Below are 23,526 nucleotides of genomic sequence, written 5' to 3'. Positions count from 1 at the left end.
ATATTATATGAAACGACTAACTTTAAATAAAAAATTATAAATTTAATAAAAAAAAAAAATTTTAAAAAATACACAAAATTTAAATTAAAACTTAAGAAACATAATAATAAAGATAACAGCAAAACATAAGAAACATAATTATAAATATAAAAACTAGTAAATTAACTGCACACCATGACAAAACGTCAAACTCCGTTACCACTTTGTTTGTTTTCATCCATTTGATATAGATTTGATCTTTCTCACTTTGATGTATTTCGTTGAGCTAACATGCGTTAACTTTCCTTCAAAAGCTTTCCATACCAAATGACCGTCCAATAATACATTGACCCATGCACGAGCCAAAATCGTATCTTCTACAAGGTCCAAGTTATAACCAAGGACTTCTCTATCTAATGGAATCAAATTGAGAGTTTGTAGAAGACATTTTACAAAGATAGAATTGAGTGAGGTAAGATGATTGTTGAAGGTTTTGAAAATGGTAAGAATTGGTATCAGTTGTTGGTATTTATTTTGAAAAAAAAAATGTTAAAATTTTGAATTTTAGGGTTAAGAAACGGCCAAAAAATGATAAAGATGAGAGAGAATGTGACAAACTTTTGTCGAGTGGGAACCTGGAACGTGTCATGTGGAGCAGTGCGTATCGAGCCACATCAACGTATGTCGGAGGACATGTCGTATCACTTTATAGTCTTATGTTTTATGTCCCTTTGTGACTCGATGCCCTCTTGATGACCTCTAGTCACTCTTGTTTTTATGTTGTTTGCTGACTTGACGTTCTCTACATTGTCGTTTGTTGTCGTTTTTCTATTGTTACTGATGTTGTTGATGTTGGGAGATTGCTTCCTCATCGGCGAGATATAATTCGAAATTAGGTTGCAGAGTAAAATGTAAAGTTTTAAAAATTGATGTTTATTTTATCTTTTATATATATATCCAAAGTCAAAAGGACTAACACCAAATCAAGTTACATATTCAAGCATTTAATATATAATTCAAAATAAAAAGTTTTTTTATATATAGATTTAACATTTAATAATAACAAATTCTTATACTTATATTTTTTTAACCTCAATAAATTTTGATATAACAATTTTCATGTTTCTTAATTTTAAAGTTAGATTATTAATATTTTAGAAGTTGCGATTTTAATCCCTTATTAAATTTTGTTGTTATGTTTTTAGTCTCTTACATAATTATTATTTTTTGTTTTTATTTTTATTAATAGTAACTTTTATATAAAAGTTATAAATTTTTATGGTCTTTATTTATTTACGTTCTTACTTTCTATTCATAGATTATATAGACGTTATAGATTTTTATGGTATTTCCTATTTATTATGGTATTAAGAGCAAAACTTTATTTTGATATTTTTTTGGTCCATTTGATATGGAGTAATCATCTTTTAAATGTGGACATTTAAAATTTAAAAAGCACGATTTTATATACAACTTACAAAGAAGTTTTTTGACGCAATGCGAGTACTGCTTTCTGAAAAGGAAAAGTATCACACAAACCAATAAGTTTCCAAGCTTTTATGCCAAAAAAAAAAACAATGCTTTATTATTGTTATTATTATTATTATTAAGAAAAATCACTCATGTTTTTTTTTAATTTTTTTTTCAAAATAACCACTCACATCAAATAAATTTCATAAAAACATTATTTTATAAGAAAATTGTTTTTTGTTCTTTAAAATATTGGTTTTCTTACTTGAAAGTTTTAATTTTGGTTTGTTTTTTTATTTTTATATATAATAAAGTAAACTAAAACAAAACAATTGTTTTTTCAAATAAATGTTTTGGTTCATTTTTTTCATATATATATATATATATATATATATATATATATATATATATATATATATATATATATATATATATATAGTTATTATCTTTATTTTATTGCTAATAAATTTATTTTTTATAGTATATGTATTTAATTTTTATAAGACAAAATCTGTTTTCGCATTTTCGCAAGATATTTATGTTTTCGCATGAACATACTTCTATATATATATATATATATATATATATATATATATATATATATATATATATATTAAAAGTGGAACAACATTTTAAAAGTAATGTTTTTCACTATTGATTTTGGCCATAATTATTTTGGTTTGTTGGCACTTTTAGTCCCTAATATCAAACTTTTTCCACTTTAGATTTTGGCCATATTGGTTTTGGTTTGTTGTTAATTTTAGTCCTTAATATCAATGTTTTTCTACTTTAGTCCCTTGACTCATTGAGTTTATCAATAGTAATAACTCTAGCTATTTTAACACTTTTAATCTTTTGAATCAAAACTTTTACATTTTCGTATAAAAAACATAAAAAAAACACCCCATGCAAAGCATGAGTTCTCCACTAGTTTATATATAAGAAAGGAACCCAAACCAAAATAATTGGTTTTCTATTTTTTTTGTTTTGGTATTGTTTATGTTTTATCGTATTTGTCTATGTGTTTTTTTTTTTGCAAACTTTGTCATCCGCTAATAAGTTTTATATGAAAGTATATGATATACGAGTAATAGTTTTGCAAAGATATTCATGATGTATATTGGATGTAACGTCCCAAAAACAATAGTATTTTTTTTTCAATTTTAAAGGCATTATAATAGAAATCATAAGTCACCAACACAATGTTTTACAACCATATGAAAATCAGAGTAATAAGATCATAGGATCTCTCAAAATATGAAACTACTGTATGATGTGTACAATCAAGTCATTGTCTTCCCCAGGTCATCTAAGGTACCTAAAACATTTAAATCAACAATTATAAGTCAAACCTTTGTGAGTTTCCCACAAAACAATAACATACAATATGTGCACACATGAGCCTACAGTCTGACTGGATATCTCCTAATGCCTAAAGTACACTCGGACCGCTCTCATTGGGCCTACAATCTGACTTGACCGCCTCGCAAGACATACAGTACACCTAGACTGCCCATTTATCTTGGCTTACAACACAAAGCAGAACTGCCTTAACATAACCACAATATGTCGACATATACTAACAAATAAACAATATCCATTAAGCACAGTTAATCATACAGATCTACTAATCTAACATTTCACTACAACAAACCAACATCCTACACCCAAGGATACATACTGGTAAGATGAGTCACCTATACAACAAACATGGACCAATCCTCAATCTACAACCCAAAAACCCTCAAGTTGGCCAAAAATCAACTTAGTTAAAAAGTCAACAGTCAAAATCAAAAATGGCCACCACGTCATAGCAGCTACACGACAAAATAGTCACGACCAGACCAGCCACCACGCCTGGTAGCCTCCCAAACAAATCAGTCACGAAGAACCCCCTCCTCCACGAAGTAGTAAGCATGATGACATGTTGTTCTGGACAGCTTAATGGATACCCTTAATCCATTAAGCCACACTATCATCTCTTCTAGAAAGCTTCTTAACGCCCATAAGCTTCATAAAAACTTTTTATTTATGTACATGCAAGTCTTGAACTTGGTTAGGTCAAAAATGGCGAAAATGAGGTCAAAATGTCATGCATGTAACCAAAACTCAACCATTATTCAAATTTGGAACACTAAACCTCAAAGGACCTCAAGGATCCATAAAGGTACCAACTTTATAGAATCCATCCACTCGAACTCTCCCAAACACGGAGAAACATGCATACAATTCAAGATCTAGCAGCATAACACATAAATATTGGATTTTAAGACTTGCAATGGTCTAGAAAATACGTTAACGCTAAAATTGTGAAACTTATACTTAATTTTGTTTGGTTCCTATGGTTTATAGCGACTAAAACCCATTTCAAATGAGGACAAGTAACAGAATGTTGATCTTGCCATTGCCACTATAATTGCATCAGGTACAACTTCCCAATCCTCTACCCATTTAAACCTATAAATACATCCCACGTCATCCTTCAATCTCCATACTCAACACTCAAATCAACCCATTTTTTATCCTTAAAAACCATGGGTGTCTTGACATATACCGATGAACACATTTCCACCATCTCTCCATCAAGAATTTTCAAGGCCTCAATTATCGACTCCCACAATTTGATGCCAAAACTCTTGCCAAATGCTATTAAAAGTGTTGAGTTTATCAAAGGTGATGGTGGGGTCGGAAGCATTAAGCAGATTAACTTTGCAGGAGGTAAACTTATATCTAATCCAATATCTATTAATAGGGGCAAATATTTGTGTTTAATTTCAAAAATATATGTAGGTTATGTGAAGCACCAAATAGATGAAGTCAATGAAAAGACATTCACATACAAGTGTAGTTTGATTGAAGGTATGAATGGGTATATAAGACAAGATTAAGGTGTTGTATGATATTAAGATTGAGAAGGTGTCGTATGATAATGGCACCATTGCTAAAATGACCACAACTATTTACACCCATGGTGATTTCCCGCTCAAGGAAGAAGAATTAAATGTAGGAAAAGAAAAGGTGTTAGAGCTATACAAGATTGTGGAAGCCTACCTCCTCAAAAACCCTAATGCATATGTTTAATAATTCACAGTGTTTTCTTGAATAAATATCATACCATGAATAAAATTTAACTCAAAAAAAGTGTTTCTTGAAATAATGAAAAGAATTCAAGATTTATTGACTTACTATGAATATGAATTTGTTGTGTAAACCAAGAAAGATTTGGTGTTGGTGTAACTTGATGCTAACAACTTCCCCACATTTGTTGGCTGAGAAAATGCTAAATCAAACTGTTCAAGAATCACATCCAAACTAAAACTTTTCCTACATTCATGTGAAAAAAAAAAGTTTAGAACTTTGAAAGCATAAAAGTGTGTGTGTGTGTGTGTGTGAAGTGGTAAGGGTACCTTGTGGCTTCAAGTAAATGAGTGGCAATGTGTTTTCTTCTGTTGGAGGGTGTGACCCAAATTGCACGGATGCCACAAACAGCAGGGATTGAGTCTTTTTCACAAATGATTGCTCCAAGGAGTGTGGTGTCGTTTGAATTTCTTTGATTTTTATCTTTTTTTATGATTTCTCTTTGGAAACTAATGCTACCAAATTGTAGAGTGGTTGGAGTTGACTTTTTGACCTCCTTTAGAGTGGTGGTGACATCATGGTTTTGGTGGTCTGAGTTTGAAACTAAAGAATAAGCTTTGTTTATTGGCTCTGCAACTAGACATCCAGCAACCCGTTGAGAGGAGATATAAAGATAAACCTATACATGAAAATTTGAAAGATTAGTTACAAAAAAGTAATTAAATCAAGAAAATATTTATGAAAAATAGTCACCTTACAGTTTTTATGGAAGATCCATCCATCACCAAGCTCCATCTCCATCATCTTTATAACCTCCTCAACCTGTAATTACAAGATTTTATTAAGCAAGAAATTGATTATTTAAAAGATGTTGAATGTACCTTTTTAATATGAGCAGGAGGATCATCATTAAGGACCAAAATAACACGTCCATGTTCTAATGAGTGTGTATCTATAACTCTTTCATTACGCCAACCCTTGAGTGTAAAATAAAATCAATGAAGAATGAATGAGTAAAAGAAAATTTTGGAAACATCAAAGATATAAGGATAAAGAATCTAACCTTGAAATGAATACCATGAGTGTAGCTTTTGTGAAATTCTTTGTGAACCCTTGTATCTTCTTCATCTCCAGGAGCAAACTTGAATCCACAAGTTTTACAAGTGTGTAATAGAAAATCGGATTGACCTAAATCCAAATGAAACTGTGCATACTTCCTTTTCTTGTTTAAAACCTTTTTGGAATTTGTTGCAACTACTAACTCTTGTCTAAAATTAAGTTTGTTTGGATCATTTTCTTTGAAAAGATCATCATTAGCTCTGCATATCCAAAACCAAAAGTCAACTTTAGTCAGGTAATTTTCTTGTATGGTAATAAAAATGGAACAAACTGCTATTTCTTTGTTCTAGAGGTAAAGATTCTTTTTGACTTCTAAAGTGAAATAAACTAATTCCATGCTAACAGGCCCAAATAGTTTTTTGTCTCCATGAATGCAAAAAGCAAAACATTTGATATTCAATTAATTTCTTACATACACGAAATCAGATATCAGCTTCGATTTGCTAACTGATAATCTTCTCAATGACACTAATAATAACAAAACTGAAACAGTTTGTGAAATTCTTATATTAAGAATTTAAAACTGTGGCAATGTTGATGTCCAGTAGTTAGTAGCATAATCTACATCAGTTGCAATATCAGAAAGCATCAGAAACACCACGTGGACTTTTATTATAACAACTTATGCAAATGTGAAAGTGGATAGAGATAAGACTGAACAATGAATATACCTCCTATCTGTGTTTGTAGCTCTTCGCGTGTATATGATGGGAATTTCAGGTTCTCTGGTGAAGTCTTCATCATCGGACAAGTTATCCAAAAGGGGGGGAAGAGGTGGATCTAGGGCTTGGCTTCGTGATGTGGAAGAAGAAGAAGAAGAAGGTATGAAGAATGAATTTATTTTCGATTGCATTGCTTGTTGTTGCTGTGAATAACAACTTGAGCTGAAGAATGGCTTCCTAAATTACATTCAAAATATGATATAAGCATCAACAACATCATAACTGAACATAGTATGGTCAGGTTATCACATAATTGAACCAAACTCAGATTCACAGAAACAGAAGCAAATTCACATTCACAGAAACTAAAGAACCAATTCAAAAATCAACCATGGTGACCCAAACTGAAAACTCCCAATTCTCCTCCAAAAAAGCCCTAAATCAACAAGTCTAAATTCATTTGAAAGAAACTGCAATGAATCCGTTGATATTTCGCCTCTTATACAAATAACCAACAATCTTCATCAAATCACAAGAAGAACACGAATTTGTGACAGAGCAATGCTGTAGGATGGGCTCTGTTGGTTAGAAATCGGATTTACGAGGCTAATAACAAAATGGCAACTTCTGATGTGCTTGGATACCTCTCATATTAATTGCCTACTGTGGATAAATTCCTGAAACATGGTACATCCAATATTGATGATATATATTATATTGTCAACTTTTTAACTAAACCATGGCAATCGATTCCAACCCAGTTAGTTTCACAAATTAGAAGTGTGATTCCAACCGCATCTGGAATCAGTATTCAAGTGTTCCAGGGAAGGTTTTCAAAAAAACGAACAAATACTTGCATCGAAATCCGATCCCATCCCATTAAAGGAGGAAGAAGAACGAAATAAGAAGCATTTTTATGTGGAGATGAAAATACAATGGAATAATATCGATTTCAGTTTCTGTTGTACTAAAAAACTAGAATAGAATAAGAAACACATATCAGTAATTACCGTTGCAGGGCCTGAAGACGGCCGTCAAAGAATGTTCACCGGAGGCGACGGACTGTGAAAACTGGTACTGTAGGGCCTATACAGATTCCAGATGGAAAATTGAAGAAACACGAATCCAGCGATAAGAATAGAGAGCGACAGCAGGCAAAAATAAATAGAACGAATGCTGGAAGAAACGAACCCGTAGCAATGGGGTCGAAAGTCGAAGGTCTCCGGTAACAGTGGGGTGCGGCGCTCCGGCCGGTGGCTTCACAGGAGAGAAGCAGCACAAATGAGGCGTCTTTTGTTTTTGTTGTGTCGCTGTTTGGAATGCAAAACTGCGAAGTCATCTTTTGGCGCCGATGCTATGAAATTTGAGTTTCATTTTAATAGATTTTGATTTCCCACCGGGGAAAATAAAAATTATTAATTTAAATAAAAATCTTTTTTGTTATATCATATTTTCATCATTTATTTTCAAGTAAATCACGAATAGTCCCTATGGTTTGGGGTATATATTGTGCGTTTGGTCCCTAATTTTTTTTCTTAACTTGGAGGATTCTTATAGTTTGTTTTTGTTACTTTGTGGAAAATAGCCAAAAAAAAAAATTAAAATTGCAAATTTGGCCACCAAAATCGCAGATGGAAATGGTTCATGTGCGATTTGTACGTCCCATCTGCAAATATACAAGTGACTAAAGCATAGACGTACTTACTACGTCGTGGAGGAGGGGGTTCTTCGTGACTGATTTGTTTGGGTTGCTACCAGGCGTGGTGGCTGGTCTGGTCGTAACTATTTTGTCATAGAGTTGCCATGACGTGGTGGCCATTTTTGACTTTTACCATTGACTTTTTTACTAAGTTGACTTTTGGCCAACTTGAGAGTTTTTGGGTTGTAGATTGAGGATTGGTCAATGTTTGTTGTATAGGTGACTCATAGTACCATTTCTTGGATTCGTGTGAGCTATATTGTTTATTTGTTAAACTGCGAGGTGAGTTTTCTCACTATACTTTGTAGGGCAGTATGTATCCTTGGGTGTAGGATGTTGGTATATTGTAGTGAAATGTTAGATTAGTAGATCTGTATGATTAACTGTGTTTAATGGATATTGTTTATTTGTTAGTATGTGTCGACATATTGTGGTTATGTTAAGGCATTTCTGCTTTGTGTTGTAAGCCAAGATACACGGGCAGTCTAGGTGTATTATATGTCTTGTGAGGCGGTCCAATCAGATTGTAGGCCCAATGAGAGCGGTCTGAGTGTACTTTAGGCATTAGGAGATGATCCAGTCACACTGTAGGCTCATGTGTGCACATACAATTTGTTATTGTTTTGTGGGAAACTCACTAAGTTTTGACTTACAATTGTTGATTTAAATGTTTTAGGTACCTCAGATGACCTGCGGAAGACAATGACGTGATTGTACACATCATACAATAGTTTCATATTTTAAGAGATAATATGATCTTATTGCTCTGATTTTCATCTGGTTGTAAAACATTGTGTTGGTGACTTATGATTTCTATTATAATGCCTTTAAAATTGAAAAAAAAAAAAAATTTGTTTTTGGGATGTTACATCCAATATGCATCATGAATACCTTTGCAAACCTATTATATCATATACTTTCATATAAAACTTATTAGCGGACGACAAAGTTTGCAAAAAAAAAAAAAAAAAAAAAACATAGAAAAATACAATAAAACATAAACAATACCAAAACGAAAAAAATAGAAAACCAATTATTTTGGTTTGGGTTCTTTTCTTATATATAAACTAGTGGAGAATTCATGTTTTACATGGGGTGTTTTTTTTGTGTTTTTTATATCAAAATGTAAAAGTTTTTATTCCAAATATCAAAAGTGTCAAAATAGTTAAAGAGTTATTATTATTGATAAGTTCAATGAGTCATGGGACTAAAGTAGAAAAGCATTGATATGAAGGACTAAAATTGGCAACAAACCAAAACCAATGTGGCCAAAATCCAAAGTGGAAAAAGTTTGATATTAGGGACTAAAAGTGACAACAAACCAAAACAATTATGACCAAAATCCAAAGTGGAAAACAATATTTTTAAAATGTTGTTCACTTTATATATATATATATATATATATATATATATATATATATATATATATATATATATATGAAAAAAATAAACCAAACCATTTATTTGAAAAAACAATTGTTTTGTATTAGTTTACTTTATTATATATAAAAATCGAAAAAAACAAACCAAAATACCAAAATTAAAACTTTCAAGTAAGAAAACCAATATTTTAAAGAACAAAAAACAATTTTCTTAAAAAATAATGTTTTTTTTTAAATTTATCCGATGTGAGTGGTTATTCCGAGAAAAAAAATTAGTGTTTTTTCTGAATAATAATAATAATAATAATAATAATAATAATAATAATAATAATAATAATAATAAAGCATTGTTTTTTTTTGCATAAAAGCTTGGAAACTTATTGATTTGTGTGATATTTTTCCTTTTCACAAAGTAGTAGAAGTCATCACTCTCATTAAGCACCAAAGAACTTCTTTGTAAGTTGTATATAAAACGTGCTTTTTAAATTTTAAAAGTTCAAATTTAAAAAGATGATTACTTCATATCAAATGGACCAAAAAAATATCAAAACAAAGTTTTGCTCTTAATGCCATAATAAATAGGAAATACCATAAAAATCTATAAGGTCTATATAATCTATGAATAGAAAGTAAGAACATAAATAAATATCATAAAAGTTTATAACTTTTATATAAAAGTTACTATTAATAAAAATAAAAACAAAAAAAAATTATGTAAGACTACAAGATATAACAAAAAAAATAATTATGTAAGACTACAAGATATAAGAAAGGATTAAAATCGCAACTTCTAAAATATTAATAATCTAACTTTAAAGTTAAAAAAACATGAAAATTGTTATATCAAAATTTATTAAGGTTAAAAAAATATAAATACAAGAATATGTTATTATTAAATGTTAAATCTATATATCTAGAGAGACTTCTTATTTTGAATTATATATTAGATGCTTGAATATGTAACTTGATTTGGTGTTTTAAAACTTTACATTTTACTCTGCAACCTAATTTCGAATTATATCTCGTCGATGAGGAAGCAATCTCCCAACATCAACAACATCAGTAACAATAGAAAAACGACAACAAACGACAATTAAGAGAACATCAAGTCAGCAACAACAACATAAAAACAAGAGCGACAAGAGGTCATCAAGAGGACATCGAATCACAAAGGGACATAAAACATAAGACTATAAAGTGACACGACATGTCCTCCAGCATACGTTAATGTGGCTCGATACACACTGCTCCACATGTCACGTGCCAGGTTCTCACCCGACAAAAGTTTGTCACATTCTCTCTCATCTTTATCCTTTTTTGGACGTTTCTTAACCCTAAAATTCAAAATTTTAACATTTTTTTCAAAATAAATACTAACAACTAAGACCAATTCTTACCATTTTCAAAACCTTCAACAATCATCTTGCCTCACTCAACTCTATCTCTATAAAATGTCTTCTACAAACTCTCAATTTGATTTCATTAAGATAGAGAAGTCCTTGGTTATAACTTGGACCTCGTGGAAGATACGATTTTGGCCTGTGCATGGGTCATTTGACGGTCATTTGGTCTGGAAAGCTTTTGAAGGAAAGTTAACACATGTTAGCTCAACGAAATACATCAAAGTGAGAAAGATCAAATCTACATTAAATGGATGAAAACAAACAATGTGGTAACGGAGTTTGGCGTTTTGTCATGGTGTGCAGTTAATTACTAGTTTTTATATTTATAATTATGTTTCTTATGTTTTGCTGTTATATTTATTATTATGTTTCTTAAGTTTTAATTTAAATTTTTTGTACTTTTTTTAAATTTAATTAAATTTATAGTTTTTATTATTTAAATTTAGTCGTTTCATATAATATATATAAATAACAAACTTGGCATAGCAAACCATTCTCTTTATATGGAAAAAATAGGAGAGGTGTGGAAAATCTGAGGTGACAATAACGTGGAAGGAAAAACAGTATGACAAATATGTTACCTTTCCTTGCAACCTAAGTAAATCATAGCAAAATCACATGAATCCAAAAATATGCAAAAGAGGCAACTGACCAACTCCAAGCAGTTAATGATCTTATCTGACGTCGGGTTACCATCGTGTAACCCCCATGTAAGTGTGACATACTGCTTAACTTGTGTCATGTCATCTAACTTGCATGCATCGCGTTCCTACTATACTAGATTCAACTTCTTACTTTTGGATGTGTTGTGTAATTCCACTTTACGCGTTTGTTCTTATTACACATTACCCATTTATGAAATAACAATGTACATCACTGTTCTATGTTCTTATTACACATTAATTACCTATTTCTAAAATAGCAATGTACATCACCGTTCTATGTCAAAAGGCATCTATACATCGTGTATCTGTAGTGCAGCTTGGTACTTAGCAAGTTTTTATTTTTACTCTTGTGATTCACATTATATAGCCAAAAAACTATAATCCAATTCTAATAATCAAATAACTATTTCTAGTATCAGTCTAACATGTAACAATGTATTAACCAACTTGATACTTGAAATTTCTTGACTTTTACCCTTTTATCAAATTGCCCCTTTACATCATAATTCACACACAACACCTTATCATTCAAAATATTAGGGGTGTTACAAAAAGTCCAAAACGACCTTATATCCAACCTAATATTTGGCAATAATAACAAGAAATACAATAAATATAACTAGCAAAAGTGACATGTTTTAGAAATGGGTAATGTGTAATAAGAACATAGAACAGTGAAATATGAGCTTGCATAAAGTAGGAATGGGTATTCATTATTCAGTTTTGTACAAAGTATATGTACTTGTTTTTAACTGTATATGTGGATGACATTCTTATTACTAGCCATTTTCAATATTGTTTTGAAGCAAGGATTTGCAACAGGGAAGAGGGATTTTCTTGGGGTAGATGGGGCTTTCATGAAAGGACCTTTCCATGGTCAAATTTTATCTGTTGTGGTACATTTTCTCTTATGTTGTGGTTGAAGCACGTATTTTGATTTGTATTTTTACTTTTATTTATTGGTTTATATTGCACAAGCTTTAGATGGGAATAATGGAATATATCCTTTAGCATATGTTGTGGTTGAAGCTGAGACATTGAACTCTTGGACATGGTTTTTAACTCACTTGGGTAATGACCTAGGGTTGGCTTCAAATTCATATTTTACATTTATATCAGACAGACAAAAGGTTATTTTCTTGTGTTTTGTATACTAATATCTAAAGGAAAAGATATCATTGACATAATGTATCTTTCTTGTAGGGTTTAAGTTTTGCCATCGCAGACTTGTTTCCTTGTGCAGAGCACCATTATTGTATTTGCCACATACACGACAATATGAGGTCACGTTGGAGAGGGGATGAGTTTAAGGAACTGATTTGGAATTGTTCAACAACATGTATTGTGCAAGAGTTTGAAAAAGGAATGGAAGAAGTTAGAAAACTAAACCAAGAATGTTATGAGTGGCTTAAACAAATACCACCTCAACATGAGGCACGTTCTCACTTTACAGGTTTGACCATGTTATATATTATAATGTTTGATAACTATTGTTATACACTCTAATGTTTGCTAACCATTTTTACATGTATTATGTTAATTAATAGGAAGAGCACATTCTTATATTGTGATAAACAACACATGCGAGTGCTTTAATAGCAAAATAATAAAAGGACGTGATACACCAATTATCAATTGCTTAGAGTTCATCTGGGAGTACATCATGAAGAGGGTTGTGAATGTTGACAAAGAAATTGACAAAGCAACAAACCCTTTGACTCCAACAACTACCAAGCTATTGCAAAATATCAAAGATGAGGCAGAGGAGTATATAGCATCGTTCTTGTAATGACCCGTCTCTGGTATGTTGCTTCCATGGCATTTATTTAGAAGCTTTCAATAGGGACTCGGCGAGTCTATAGCCCGACTCGTCGAGTAGGGACGGGATTTCGAGCACGTGTTAGTCGGCGACTCTGCGAGTCCATATTCGGGACTCGGCGAGTCTGCCTGCCAGGAAGAAATCCTAAATCCCCGGGTTTGCTCCCTATTTAAGCAGTGTTATGTGCCCCAAACTCGCCTCCTTCACCCTCAGAGAGCTGTGAGAAACCCTAATCCATCCCTTGATTGATTAAAGTGTTTTTGTGTGGAATCTTGAAGGTTTGAAGAAGAAAAAGAAGAAAGAACCAAAGAGAAGAGGTGTAGAGCAAAGATCCAAGGGCAAAATCAGAGTTCATTGAGGTATTTCTCGGATTCCTTCTGTTTTATGCTTTAAACCTCCATTAGAACATTTCTAGGGCTAGTTTGATGTATTTTCCAACCTTATAGATGTAGGGATGCCTTAATAGGTCGAGATATCCCTAGATCTGTTCATTTAGGAGTTGTAGAGCCCGGATCTATTGCCTTTTTGAAGTTGCTTTGCATGAGAACCCTAGATCTAGCCTTTATCATGCTTTTTGAGCCTTATTATCTTCATGGATGCTTATGGACACGTAAAGATAGAATCTTTACGTGTTAATCGAGCTAAGGAAGCCCAGATCTATAAGTTTTAGACGCTGGATTCAAGCATAATCGAGTTTAGAGTAGCTGCATGGATGCGACTCGGCGACTCGGAAGAACGACTCGGCGAGTCGAGTCGCGAGTCCCCGATTTTTTCCCTTTTGAGTGATGTCGAGTGGGGACCTGTGAGTAGGAGAGTGGAATCAGTGGGTTGGAGGGCAAACTCAGTGATGAAAGGACTCGACGAGTTGTTCATACAACTCGGCGAGTCCAAGACAATCTTCTTAGCTCAAGAACAACTCGTCGAGTTGTTCATACGACTCGGCGAGTCGGATGCAGATTGCCTGAGTTTTAGAATCAAATGGGAACTCGTCGAGTTGATGCCATACTCGACGAGTAGCCACGAGTAGGGTTGAGAAGTGAGAATAGAGACTCATCGAGTTGGCGGCCCAACTCGGCAAGTCAGGTCAACTGTAGGTTGACTTTGACCGGGAGAGTTGACTTTGACCAGCGGTAAAAGAGTCATTTTACCCCAATGCAGTGATTAGTATCTGATTGAGTGTGTTTATGGAATTGTAGCCGGGGAGATACCAGAGCAGCAGCAGATAGCTTCCAGAGCCATACACATAGCAGCAAGTTCACGAGGTGAGTTTCCTTCAAGTAGGAACGGGTCTACGGCCACAATGCCGGCCCGTTTAGTTAGCAGTAGTTCCGGACTTCAGTCTGATGCAGTAGTTAGAGTGCTTGATGTCTTTGTGATTCAAGCATGTTTGTGTTATGTGTTTCGGACTTCAGTCCGATGCAGTATATGTGTTATGTTAGCAAATATGTGTTTATGTTATGCTATGTTTAGTCAGTTCCGGACTTCGGTCTGATGCAGTTAGTTCCGGACTCCGATCCGATGCAGGGGACGAGGTCCCAGTCAGTTTCGGACTTCGGTCCGACGCACTCAGTTCCGGACTTCGGTCCGATGCAGTGGGCAAGGCCCAGTATGTGCTTTATATGTTGTATGGTATGTGGTAGTTTGGGGGAGCTCACTAAGCTTCGTGCTTACGGTTTCAGCTTTTGGTTTCAAGTACTTCCGCAAGTAAAGGGAAGAGCTCGGGATGATGGCATCGCACACACCACAACTTCAGTTTTGTCCTGGGAGTTGATTCAGTTTCTTATATATGTTTTGACACAGTTGTGACACAACTTTTCTCACAGTATTTTAGTATGGTTTGAGATACGCAGCGTATGGTTTTGTTATGTGATACACAATTTTTATGATTTTTGGTTATATTAAAAATGAAATTTTCGGGTCGTATTTTCAGGATGTTTCAAGTTGGTATCAGAGCCTTGGTTTGAGGGATTTGGATACACTTCCGGGTGTATCTAAACTCAAACTAAGGAAAAAATAAAAATATTTTCAAAAGTAAAACGTTTTCGAAAGAATTTTGAAAAGCACTTAGAAAGAAAAGAATTTTTAAACGAGATAAGGGTGTGGTGCATGCGATCAACCGAGCTCAAGTAAGTACTCCCAAATTACCCATACAAGTTTATTAGTTCAGTTTCAGTTTTAGTTCCAGTTTCAGTTACAGTTTCAGTAGAACAACATGCTAGTATAGGACTAAGGATCTAGGAGGATGCCTTATGTGCCTGCTATATGTGTTTCAGCTTTATGAGAATTGCATGCTAGTATTGAGTAGACAGCAGTAGGATAGCCTGTTTAGGTTATGCCTGGTAGCGCGAGCTTAGCATTGTATGCTAGTGCAGTTCCTCGTTATGAGAATAGATTTTCTCGAAGGATTATCCGAGCCTCATCACATGTGATGGTATTCAGGTGATGGCTAATTAGCATTACAAGGAGGCCTTCAGCAGCTGAGGACTGGTTTGAGTGGAGTCAGAGATTTCCCTAGGGCAAGCCTAGGGTGAGAGTAGCAGAGATCAGTAGTAGTAGAAGTGACTTGGTGGAGTCAAGGCAATTCTTGAGGAAAGTACGGATAGATGTGGAAGGTAGTATGGGCCCGTACTACTGAAAGCAGAGGATCCGTACTCGAATCAAGGAAGGTTGAGACAAGACCAGGAAGATAGTAGTAGTATCAATGATCCCTTGAGATATTTCAGTTTTCTGATGTTGCTATGGTGTGTTTCAGAATGGTGGTTTTGCGTTCGAGGCCAGCAGCCGGCAGTGGAGGTGCCGGGGAGGGATCAGGATCAGGCTCGGGGGACGAGCGTATGGATGAGCAGACCAGAGAGTTTCTTTCTTCAGAGATTACTCGTATCATACTGGAGCAGACTTCTGTGATCTTCGGTTCGATCAAGGAGGGTATCCTAGAGCTGATGGATGAGAGGTTGGGCACCTTCCGTGCCGAGGTGGCGGCCATGATGGGGTCGCGCACACTTACGTTTAGGGAGTTCAGGGCATGTGGAGCTCCAGATTACCACAGGGCACGGGACCCTATAGCGAGTACTAGATGGTTGGCGGATGTGGCCAACGCTTTCCGCACGAGCAGGTGTCCCGAGGGGGACAAGGTTAGATTGGCGTCCTGTCTTCTGAAGGTCAGGGCACGGGATTGGTGGGAAGAGGTCGGACATACCATTGGAGATGATGCAGCGCTAGATGCCATGACCTGGGCTGATTTCTCTACCAGGTTCAGAGCGTAGTTTGCACCGGTTATTGAGGTGCATCAGTTAGCTAGAGAGTTTCAGGACCTCACCCAGACTACAGAGACCGTGGCGGAGATCACCGCCAAGTTCAGGGAGAGGGATCTTCTCGTTCCTCAGTATGCAGCCGATGAGGAGATGAAGAAGGCCCGTTATCATGAGATGTTGCGGAGCTATATCCGCCAGTTTGTGAGCCGGTCCAGCTGTAAAACGCTGGATGACATGATTGCTAGGGCTCGGGAGAGGGAGATTGACCTTGAGATGGAGAAGAAGAGGAAACCGGAGGCGGTTTCGGGTACAGGTAGTTCGGGCAAAAAGCCCAAGGTTTCAAATCACAGATCCAGGAGTCAGCAGAGCCACGGTCGATGTGGCAAGTGTGGGAGATTGCACGATGGGGTGTGCAAAGCAGGGAGTTCTGGCTGCTACAAGTGCGGTCGTACTGGGCATTTGAGCAGGGATTGTACGGCCCCTGCTACTGCCATTGCAGCATCAGATCTAATTTGCTTTCAGTGCAATCAGAGGGGACATAAAAAGTCCCAGTGTCCGAGTTTAGCCGCAGCAGGGAAGGTGGCTGCACCAGCCCCTGCTACTTTGAGGATTACAGATGGCCGACAGGGCCGAGCCGAGACGCCGGTGGCGAAGAGTAGAGCTTTTCAGATGACAGCAAAGGAGGCACGAGCGACTCCTGATGTGGTGACGGGTATGTATCTTCCCTTCATCTCTATATTATTATTGATTGATTATTTCTTATGATTATATGTTTTATATAGGGTCGTTCTCTGTGAACGACATTTCTGCTATAATATTATTTGATTCGGGGGCTACCCAATCATTTGTATCGCTAGCGCTTAGCAAGAGATTTAGCAGAGCTCCAGGGGAGCTGGATTGTCCACTAGAGGTTGAGATAGCAGATGACAGGTTTTCTCTTCAGTTGTTCGACGAGCAGTTTTCGGTGGACCTGGTTCCTATTCCCCTGCGAGGGAATAAGGTTATAATAGGCATGGATTGGTTGAGTCCCAATGGGGCGGTGATTGATTGTGAGCTGCAGCTAGTGAGGGTTCGCACTCCCAGTGGGAGAGAGTTAGTGATTCAGGGCGAGAGGCCATAGCGTGGACCAGCCTTTTGTTCCGCCGCGAGAGCGAGGCACTATTTCCAACAGGGTTGCGCCGGTTATGTAGCTTATGTCTTGGATGCCCGGGAGAAGGGCAAGACGACAGCTGACGAGGTTCCAGTGGTGCGAGACTTCCCGGATGTATTTCCCGAGGATTTACTGGGAATACCTCCTGAGAGGCAGGTCGAGTTTAGGATCGACCTAATTCCTGGTGCGGCTCCGATAGCCAAGGCACCGTACCGCCTAGCTCCCACTGAGATGCAGGAGTTGTCTACGCAGCTGCAGGAGCTGCTAGACAAGGGTTTCATTCGGCCGAGCAGTTCGCCTTGGGGAGCGCCGATCCTGTTTGTGAGAAAGAAGGATGGGTCGCACCGTATGTGTATAGATTACCGGAAGTTGAATAAGGTAATGGTAAAGAACCGTTACCCACTCCCGAGGATAGATGATTTGTTTGACCAGCTTCAGGGAGCGTCTTGGTTTTCCAAGATCGATCTACGTTCCGGGTATCATCAGATGCGAGTCAGAGATGAGGATGTGCAGAAGACTGCTTTCAGGACCAGGTATGGTCATTATGAGTTTGTGGTGATGCCGTTTGGACTCACCAATGCTCCGGCCGCGTTCATGGATCTCATGAATCGCGTGTGCAGGCCGATGCTGGATCGGTCAGTGATAGTATTCATAGATGATATTTTGGTGTATTCCAAGACGCAGGAGCAACACGAGGAGCACCTAAGGGAGGTGCTAGAAGTTTTGAGGAGGGATAGACTTTTCGCGAAGTTCTCCAAGTGCGAGTTCTGGTTGCGCGAGGTGCAGTTCCTTGGTCACCTCGTCAATCAGAAGGGTATTTTGGTAGATCCGGCCAAGATAGAGGTCGTGATGCAGTGGGAGGTTCCGAAGTCTCCATCCGAGATTCGAAGCTTCCTAAGTTTGGCAGGGTATTATAGGAGATTCATTCAGGATTTCTCCAAGATAGCAGTGTCGCTCACCCGACTGACCAAGAAGTCGGTGGTGTTCCGTTGGGGGCCTGAGCAGCAGGCAGCATTTGAGACCCTCAGGCGGAGGTTGTGCGAGGCTCCAATCCTTACCCTTCCAGAAGGAGTAGAGGATTTTGTAGTCTACTGTGATGCCTCAATCACAGGTATGGGAGCAATATTGATGCAGCGAGGCCATGTGATAGCTTACGCCTCGAGACAGTTGAAGCCTCACGAGGCTAACTATCCTACCCATGATGTAGAGCTGGGGGCGGTTGTGTTTGCCCTCAAGATTTGGAGACATTACCTTTATGGGGTCCGTTGTACTATCTACATGGATCACAAGAGTTTGAGGTACCTTATGGATCAGCCGAGTCTAAACATGAGACAAAGGAGGTGGTTGGATGTGCTGAAGGATTATGATTGTGAAATCCTTTACCATCCAGGGAAGGCCAACGTAGTGGCCGACGCCCTAAGCCGCAAGGTAACAGCAACCCCTATCAGAGACTTATGTCGGAGGATGACAGTGATTACTCCGTTGTTGGAACGGATCAGGGAGGCTCGGGTTGAGGGCCTCAAGGAGGAGAGACAGAAGTGTGAGAGGATAGTGGGCCGAGTAGCTTCGTTTGATTATGATAGTCGGGGGTTATTGACCCTTCATGGGAGAGTATGGGTACCGTACTGGGGCAGAGTACGGCAGGTGTTGATGGACGAGGCTCATAAGTCTCGATTTTCTATCCACCCAAGGGCGACAAAGATGTATAGAGATCTTCGAACCGATTACTGGTGGCCCTGCATGAAGCGGGATGTTGCCTGGTATGTAGAGAGGTGCCTGACCTGCAGGAAGGTCAAGGCAGAACACCAGAGGCCTCACGGCAAGATGCAGCCGTTAGACATTCCCGTGTGGAAATGGGAGGACATCACCATGGATTTTATCACCAAGCTTCCCAGGACCGCACGTGGGGTAGATTCGATTTGGGTAATAGTGGATCGGTTGACGAAGAGTGCTCATTTCATACCGATTCAAGAGAGCATATCGGCAGAAAAGTTAGCCGATATCTATGTGCGGGAGGTAGTGGCACGTCATGGAGTGCCGGTATCGGTGGTGTCAGACTGAGATGTCCATTTTACATCCAGATTCTGGAAGCGGTTTCACGACGAGATGGGTACTCGTCTCCATTTCAGCACCGCTTTCCACCCTCAGACGGACGGGCAGAGCGAGAGGACGATTCAGACTCTCAAGGACATGCTCTGGGCATGTGTCCTATACTTTGGTGGTAGTTGGGATACGTATCTTCCGTTAGCGGAATTTTCGTATAACAACAGTTATCATGCGAGCATTGATCGACCTCCCTTTGAGATGCTTTATGGGAGGAAGTGTAGGACCCCAATTTGTTGGGGCGAGGTCGGTCAGCGGGTCATTGGGAGCACAGAGGTGGTGCTCAAGACGACCGAGTTGATTCAGCAGGTCCGTAGTAGACTGCAGACTGCACAGAGTCGGCAGAAGAGCTACGCCGACAAGAGGCGTTTAGACTTGGAGTTCCGGGTGGGCGATATGGTCCTTCTGAAGGTCTCACCTTGGAAGGGTGTCATCAGGTTTCGGAAGAGGGGCAAGCTGGGTCCCAGGTTCATTGGTCCTTTCAGGGTTTTGGCCCGAGTGGGTCGGGTTGCTTATCGGTTGGATCTTCCAGTAGAGCTTAGCCAGATCCACAACACTTTCCATGTGTCGCAGTTGAGGAAGTGTTTGGTGGATGAGTCAGCAGTTGTTCCCTTAGAAGATATTCAGGTTGATAGCAGCCTGAATTACATCGAGAGGCCGGTCGCGCTTCTGGACCGGAAGACAAAGACCTTGAGGAACAAGGTGATTTAGTTAGTGAAGGTGCAGTGGCAGCACCGGAAGGGGTCTGAGTGGACGTGGGAGGCTGAGGAGGAAATGAGAGAGCACTACCCGGAGTTATTTGCAGATTCAGCCGTAGCAGACTTCGAGGACGAAGTCTGAGAAAAGTGGGGGAGAATTGTAACGACCCGTCTCTGGTATGTTGCTTCCATGGCATTTATTTAGAAGCTTTCAATAGGGACTCGGCGAGTCTATAGCCCGACTCGTCGAGTAGGGACGGGATTTCGAGCACGTGTTAGTCGTCGACTCTGCGAGTCCATATTCGGGACTCGGCGAGTCTGCCTGCCAGGAAGAAATCCTACATCCCCGGGTTTGCTCCCTATTTAAGCAGTGTTATGTGCCCCAAACTCGCCTCCTTCACCCTCAGAGAGCTGTGAGAAACCCTAATCCATCCCTTGATTGATTAAAGTGTTTTTGTGTGGAATCTTGAAGGTTTGAAGAAGAAAAAGAAGAAAGAACCAAAGAGAAGAGGTGTAGAGCAAAGATCCAAGGGCAAAATCAGAGTTCATTGAGGTATTTCTCGGATTCCTTCTGTTTTATGCTTTAAACCTCCATTAGAACATTTCTAGGGCTAGTTTGATGTATTTTCCAACCTTATAGATGTAGGGATGCCTTAATAGGTCGAGATATCCCTAGATCTGTTCATTTAGGAGTTGTAGAGCCCGGATCTATTGCCTTTTTGAAGTTGCTTTGCATGAGAACCCTAGATCTAGCCTTTATCATGCTTTTTGAGCCTTATTATCTTCATGGATGCTTATGGACACGTAAAGATAGAATCTTTACGTGTTAATCGAGCTAAGGAAGCCCAGATCTATAAGTTTTAGACGCTGGATTCAAGCATAATCGAGTTTAGAGTAGCTGCATGGATGCGACTCGGCGACTCGGAAGAACGACTCGGCGAGTCGAGTCGCGAGTCCCCGATTTTTTCCCTTTTGAGTGATGTCGAGTGGGGACCTGTGAGTAGGAGAGTGGAATCAGTGGGTTGGAGGGCAAACTCAGTGATGAAAGGACTCGACGAGTTGTTCATACAACTCGGCGAGTCCAAGACAATCTTCTTAGCTCAAGAACAACTCGTCGAGTTGTTCATACGACTCGGCGAGTCGGATGCAGATTGCCTGAGTTTTAGAATCAAAGGGGAACTCGTCGAGTTGATGCCATACTCGACGAGTAGCCACGAGTAGGGTTGAGAAGTGAGAATAGAGACTCAGCGAGTTGGCGGCCCAACTCGGCGAGTCAGGTCAACTGTAGGTTGACTTTGACCGGGAGAGTTGACTTTGACCAGCGGTAAAAGAGTCATTTTACCCCAATGCAATGATTAGTATCTGATTGAGTGTGTTTATGGAATTATAGCCGGGGAGATACCGGAGCAGCAGTAGATAGCTTCCAGAGCCATACACACAACAACAAGTTCACGAGGTGAGTTTCCTTCTAGTAGGAACGGGTCTACGGCCACAATGCCGGCCCGTTTAGTTAGCAGTAGTTCCGGACTTCAGTCTGATGCAGTAGTTAGAGTCCTTGATGTCTTTGTGATTCAAGCATGTTTGTGTTATGTGTTCCGGACTTCAGTCCGATGCAGTATATGTGTTATGTTAGCAAATACGTGTTTATGTTATGCTATGTTCAGTTAGTTCCGGACTTCGGTCCGATGCAGTTAGTTCCGGACTCCGGTCCGATGTAGGGGACGAGGTCCCAGTCAGTTCCGGACTTCGGTCCGATGCAGTCAGTTCCGGACTTCGGTCCGATGCAGTGGGCAAGGCCGAGTATGTGCTTTATATGTTGTATGGTAGGGATGAGATTTAGAACCGGAAACCCGGACCGGAACCGGAACCGTTAGAACCGGAATACATAAAACCGGTTCCGGTTCCGGGTTTAAAAATTGGCTTTATCCGGGTTTGGGTCCATCGGGTCCGGGTAAAACGGGTCTAAAAACCGGAACCGGTGTTTGGAACCGGAACCACTTTTAGGGCTGGAACCGGTTTTTGTGAAACGTTTAAAAGATTCATATCTCATTCGTTTCAACTCCGATTGACATGCGTTTTTTTCCAACATGTAGTTTAGAGTTTGTACATGTTTTTAGACTATAAATTTGCCATTTTTAGTTTAACATTCATTGACTTACAGTTCCCCAAAGTCGAGATATCAAAGCTGGAAGTTTTTAGTTTTTTTTGTATTCGGTGAAAGTTTTAAAACATGCATATCTAATTTGTTTGAAGTCGGATTGACATATGGTTTTTTGCAACTTGTAGTTTACAGTTTGTACATGAGTTTAGACTTTAATTTTGTAATTTTTGGTTTAACATTCAATGATTTACAGTCCTCCAAAGTCGGGATATCAAAACTGAAAATTTTCAATTTTTCAGCAATTTGTTTTTATACTTTGTATTATGTGAAAATGTTAACACATGCATATCTCATTCGTTTAAAGTCGGATTGACATGCGATTTTTTCCAGAGTGTATTTTAGAGTTTGTACATGATTTTAGACTATAATTTTGTTAATTTTAGTTTCATATTCAATGAGTTACAGGCCACCAAAGTCGGGATATCAATATGAAAATTTTCAAAGTTCAATCCACTAAGTAGTAAGTAATTACCAAAAAATTCCGGTTTTTCCGGGTTTTCCGGTTCTAAACCCACTTTATCCGGTTCCAACCTACCCACTTTGATGTTTTCGGGTTTTCCGGTTCTAGACCCACTTTACCCGGAACCATACCCGGAACCGAACCGGAACCGGTTCCTATATACCGGTCCGGTTTCCGGTTCTACAAAATCCCATTAACCGGTTCCGGGTTTTCCGGGTCCGGGTCCATCCGGTCCGGGTTTGGACCCACTTTCATCCCTATTGTATGGTATGTGGTAGTTTGGGGGAGCTCATTAAGCTTCGTGCTTACGGTTTCAGTTTTTGGTTTCAGGTACTTCCGCAAGTAAAGGGAAGAGCTCGGGATGATGGCATCGCACACACCACAGCTTCAGTTTTGTCGTGGGAGTTGATTCAGTTTCTTAGATATG

General features: G+C 38.3%; 2 protein-coding genes and 1 pseudogene across 3 annotated transcripts; 2 read left to right on the top strand and 1 right to left on the bottom strand.

Moving 5' to 3' along the window:
- Nucleotides 1-2,604: 2,604 nt before the first annotated feature.
- On the bottom strand, nucleotides 2,605-7,643 carry LOC145057645 (protein CHROMOSOME TRANSMISSION FIDELITY 7-like). Of its 2 annotated transcripts, XM_079005513.1 has the most exons (9): nucleotides 7,500-7,643; nucleotides 7,319-7,394; nucleotides 6,318-6,545; nucleotides 5,591-5,846; nucleotides 5,409-5,504; nucleotides 5,281-5,349; nucleotides 4,857-5,206; nucleotides 4,636-4,773; nucleotides 2,605-2,767 (listed from the first exon to the last, which is right to left on the bottom strand). In XM_079005513.1, coding segments are annotated over exons 3-9 (1,092 nt in total). In that variant the 5' UTR covers nucleotides 6,500-6,545; nucleotides 7,319-7,394; nucleotides 7,500-7,643; the 3' UTR covers nucleotides 2,605-2,766. The 2 variants fall into 2 exon arrangements, with proteins under 2 accessions (XP_078861639.1, XP_078861640.1); XM_079005514.1 differs by lacking the exon at nucleotides 7,500-7,643 and having other exon boundaries at nucleotides 7,319-7,493.
- LOC145057646 (major allergen Pru ar 1 pseudogene) lies at nucleotides 3,984-4,530 on the top strand (annotated as a pseudogene).
- Nucleotides 7,644-12,215: 4,572 nt separating the features above from the next.
- Nucleotides 12,216-13,246, top strand: LOC145060509 (uncharacterized). The gene is made up of 4 exons (XM_079008159.1): nucleotides 12,216-12,333; nucleotides 12,436-12,587; nucleotides 12,661-12,910; nucleotides 13,005-13,246. Exons 1-4 carry the CDS (start codon nucleotides 12,216-12,218, stop codon nucleotides 13,244-13,246), a joined length of 762 nt encoding a protein of 253 aa, XP_078864285.1.
- Nucleotides 13,247-23,526: the final 10,280 nt, after the last annotated feature.

This window comes from Lactuca serriola, chromosome 6, assembly GCF_051521515.1.
Source record: "Lactuca serriola cultivar US96UC23 chromosome 6, Lser_US96UC23_V15, whole genome shotgun sequence".
Taxonomy (NCBI): domain Eukaryota; kingdom Viridiplantae; phylum Streptophyta; class Magnoliopsida; order Asterales; family Asteraceae; genus Lactuca; species Lactuca serriola.
Note: the sequence above shows the minus strand (reverse complement) of the source record. Positions and strands in the feature narration are given on the sequence as shown.

What these genes read in the sequence shown, in the direction of transcription:
- LOC145057645 (XM_079005513.1), bottom strand. Translation starts at nt 6,499, where the DNA reads ATGCAATCGAAAATAAATTCATTCTTCATACCTTCTTCTTCTTCTTCT. An exon ending in GCTACAAACACAGATAGGAG is followed by an intron (nt 5,847 to 6,317) that starts GTATATTCATTG and finishes TTGGATATGCAG; the next exon opens with AGCTAATGATGATCTTTTCA. An exon ending in TCTTCCATAAAAACTGTAAG is followed by an intron (nt 5,207 to 5,280) that starts GTGACTATTTTT and finishes TTTCATGTATAG; the next exon opens with GTTTATCTTTATATCTCCTC.
- LOC145060509 (XM_079008159.1), top strand. Translation starts at nt 12,216, where the DNA reads ATGTGGATGACATTCTTATTACTAGCCATTTTCAATATTGTTTTGAAG. An exon ending in CATGAAAGGACCTTTCCATG is followed by an intron (nt 12,334 to 12,435) that starts GTCAAATTTTAT and finishes ATATTGCACAAG; the next exon opens with CTTTAGATGGGAATAATGGA. An exon ending in TTATATCAGACAGACAAAAG is followed by an intron (nt 12,588 to 12,660) that starts GTTATTTTCTTG and finishes TCTTTCTTGTAG; the next exon opens with GGTTTAAGTTTTGCCATCGC.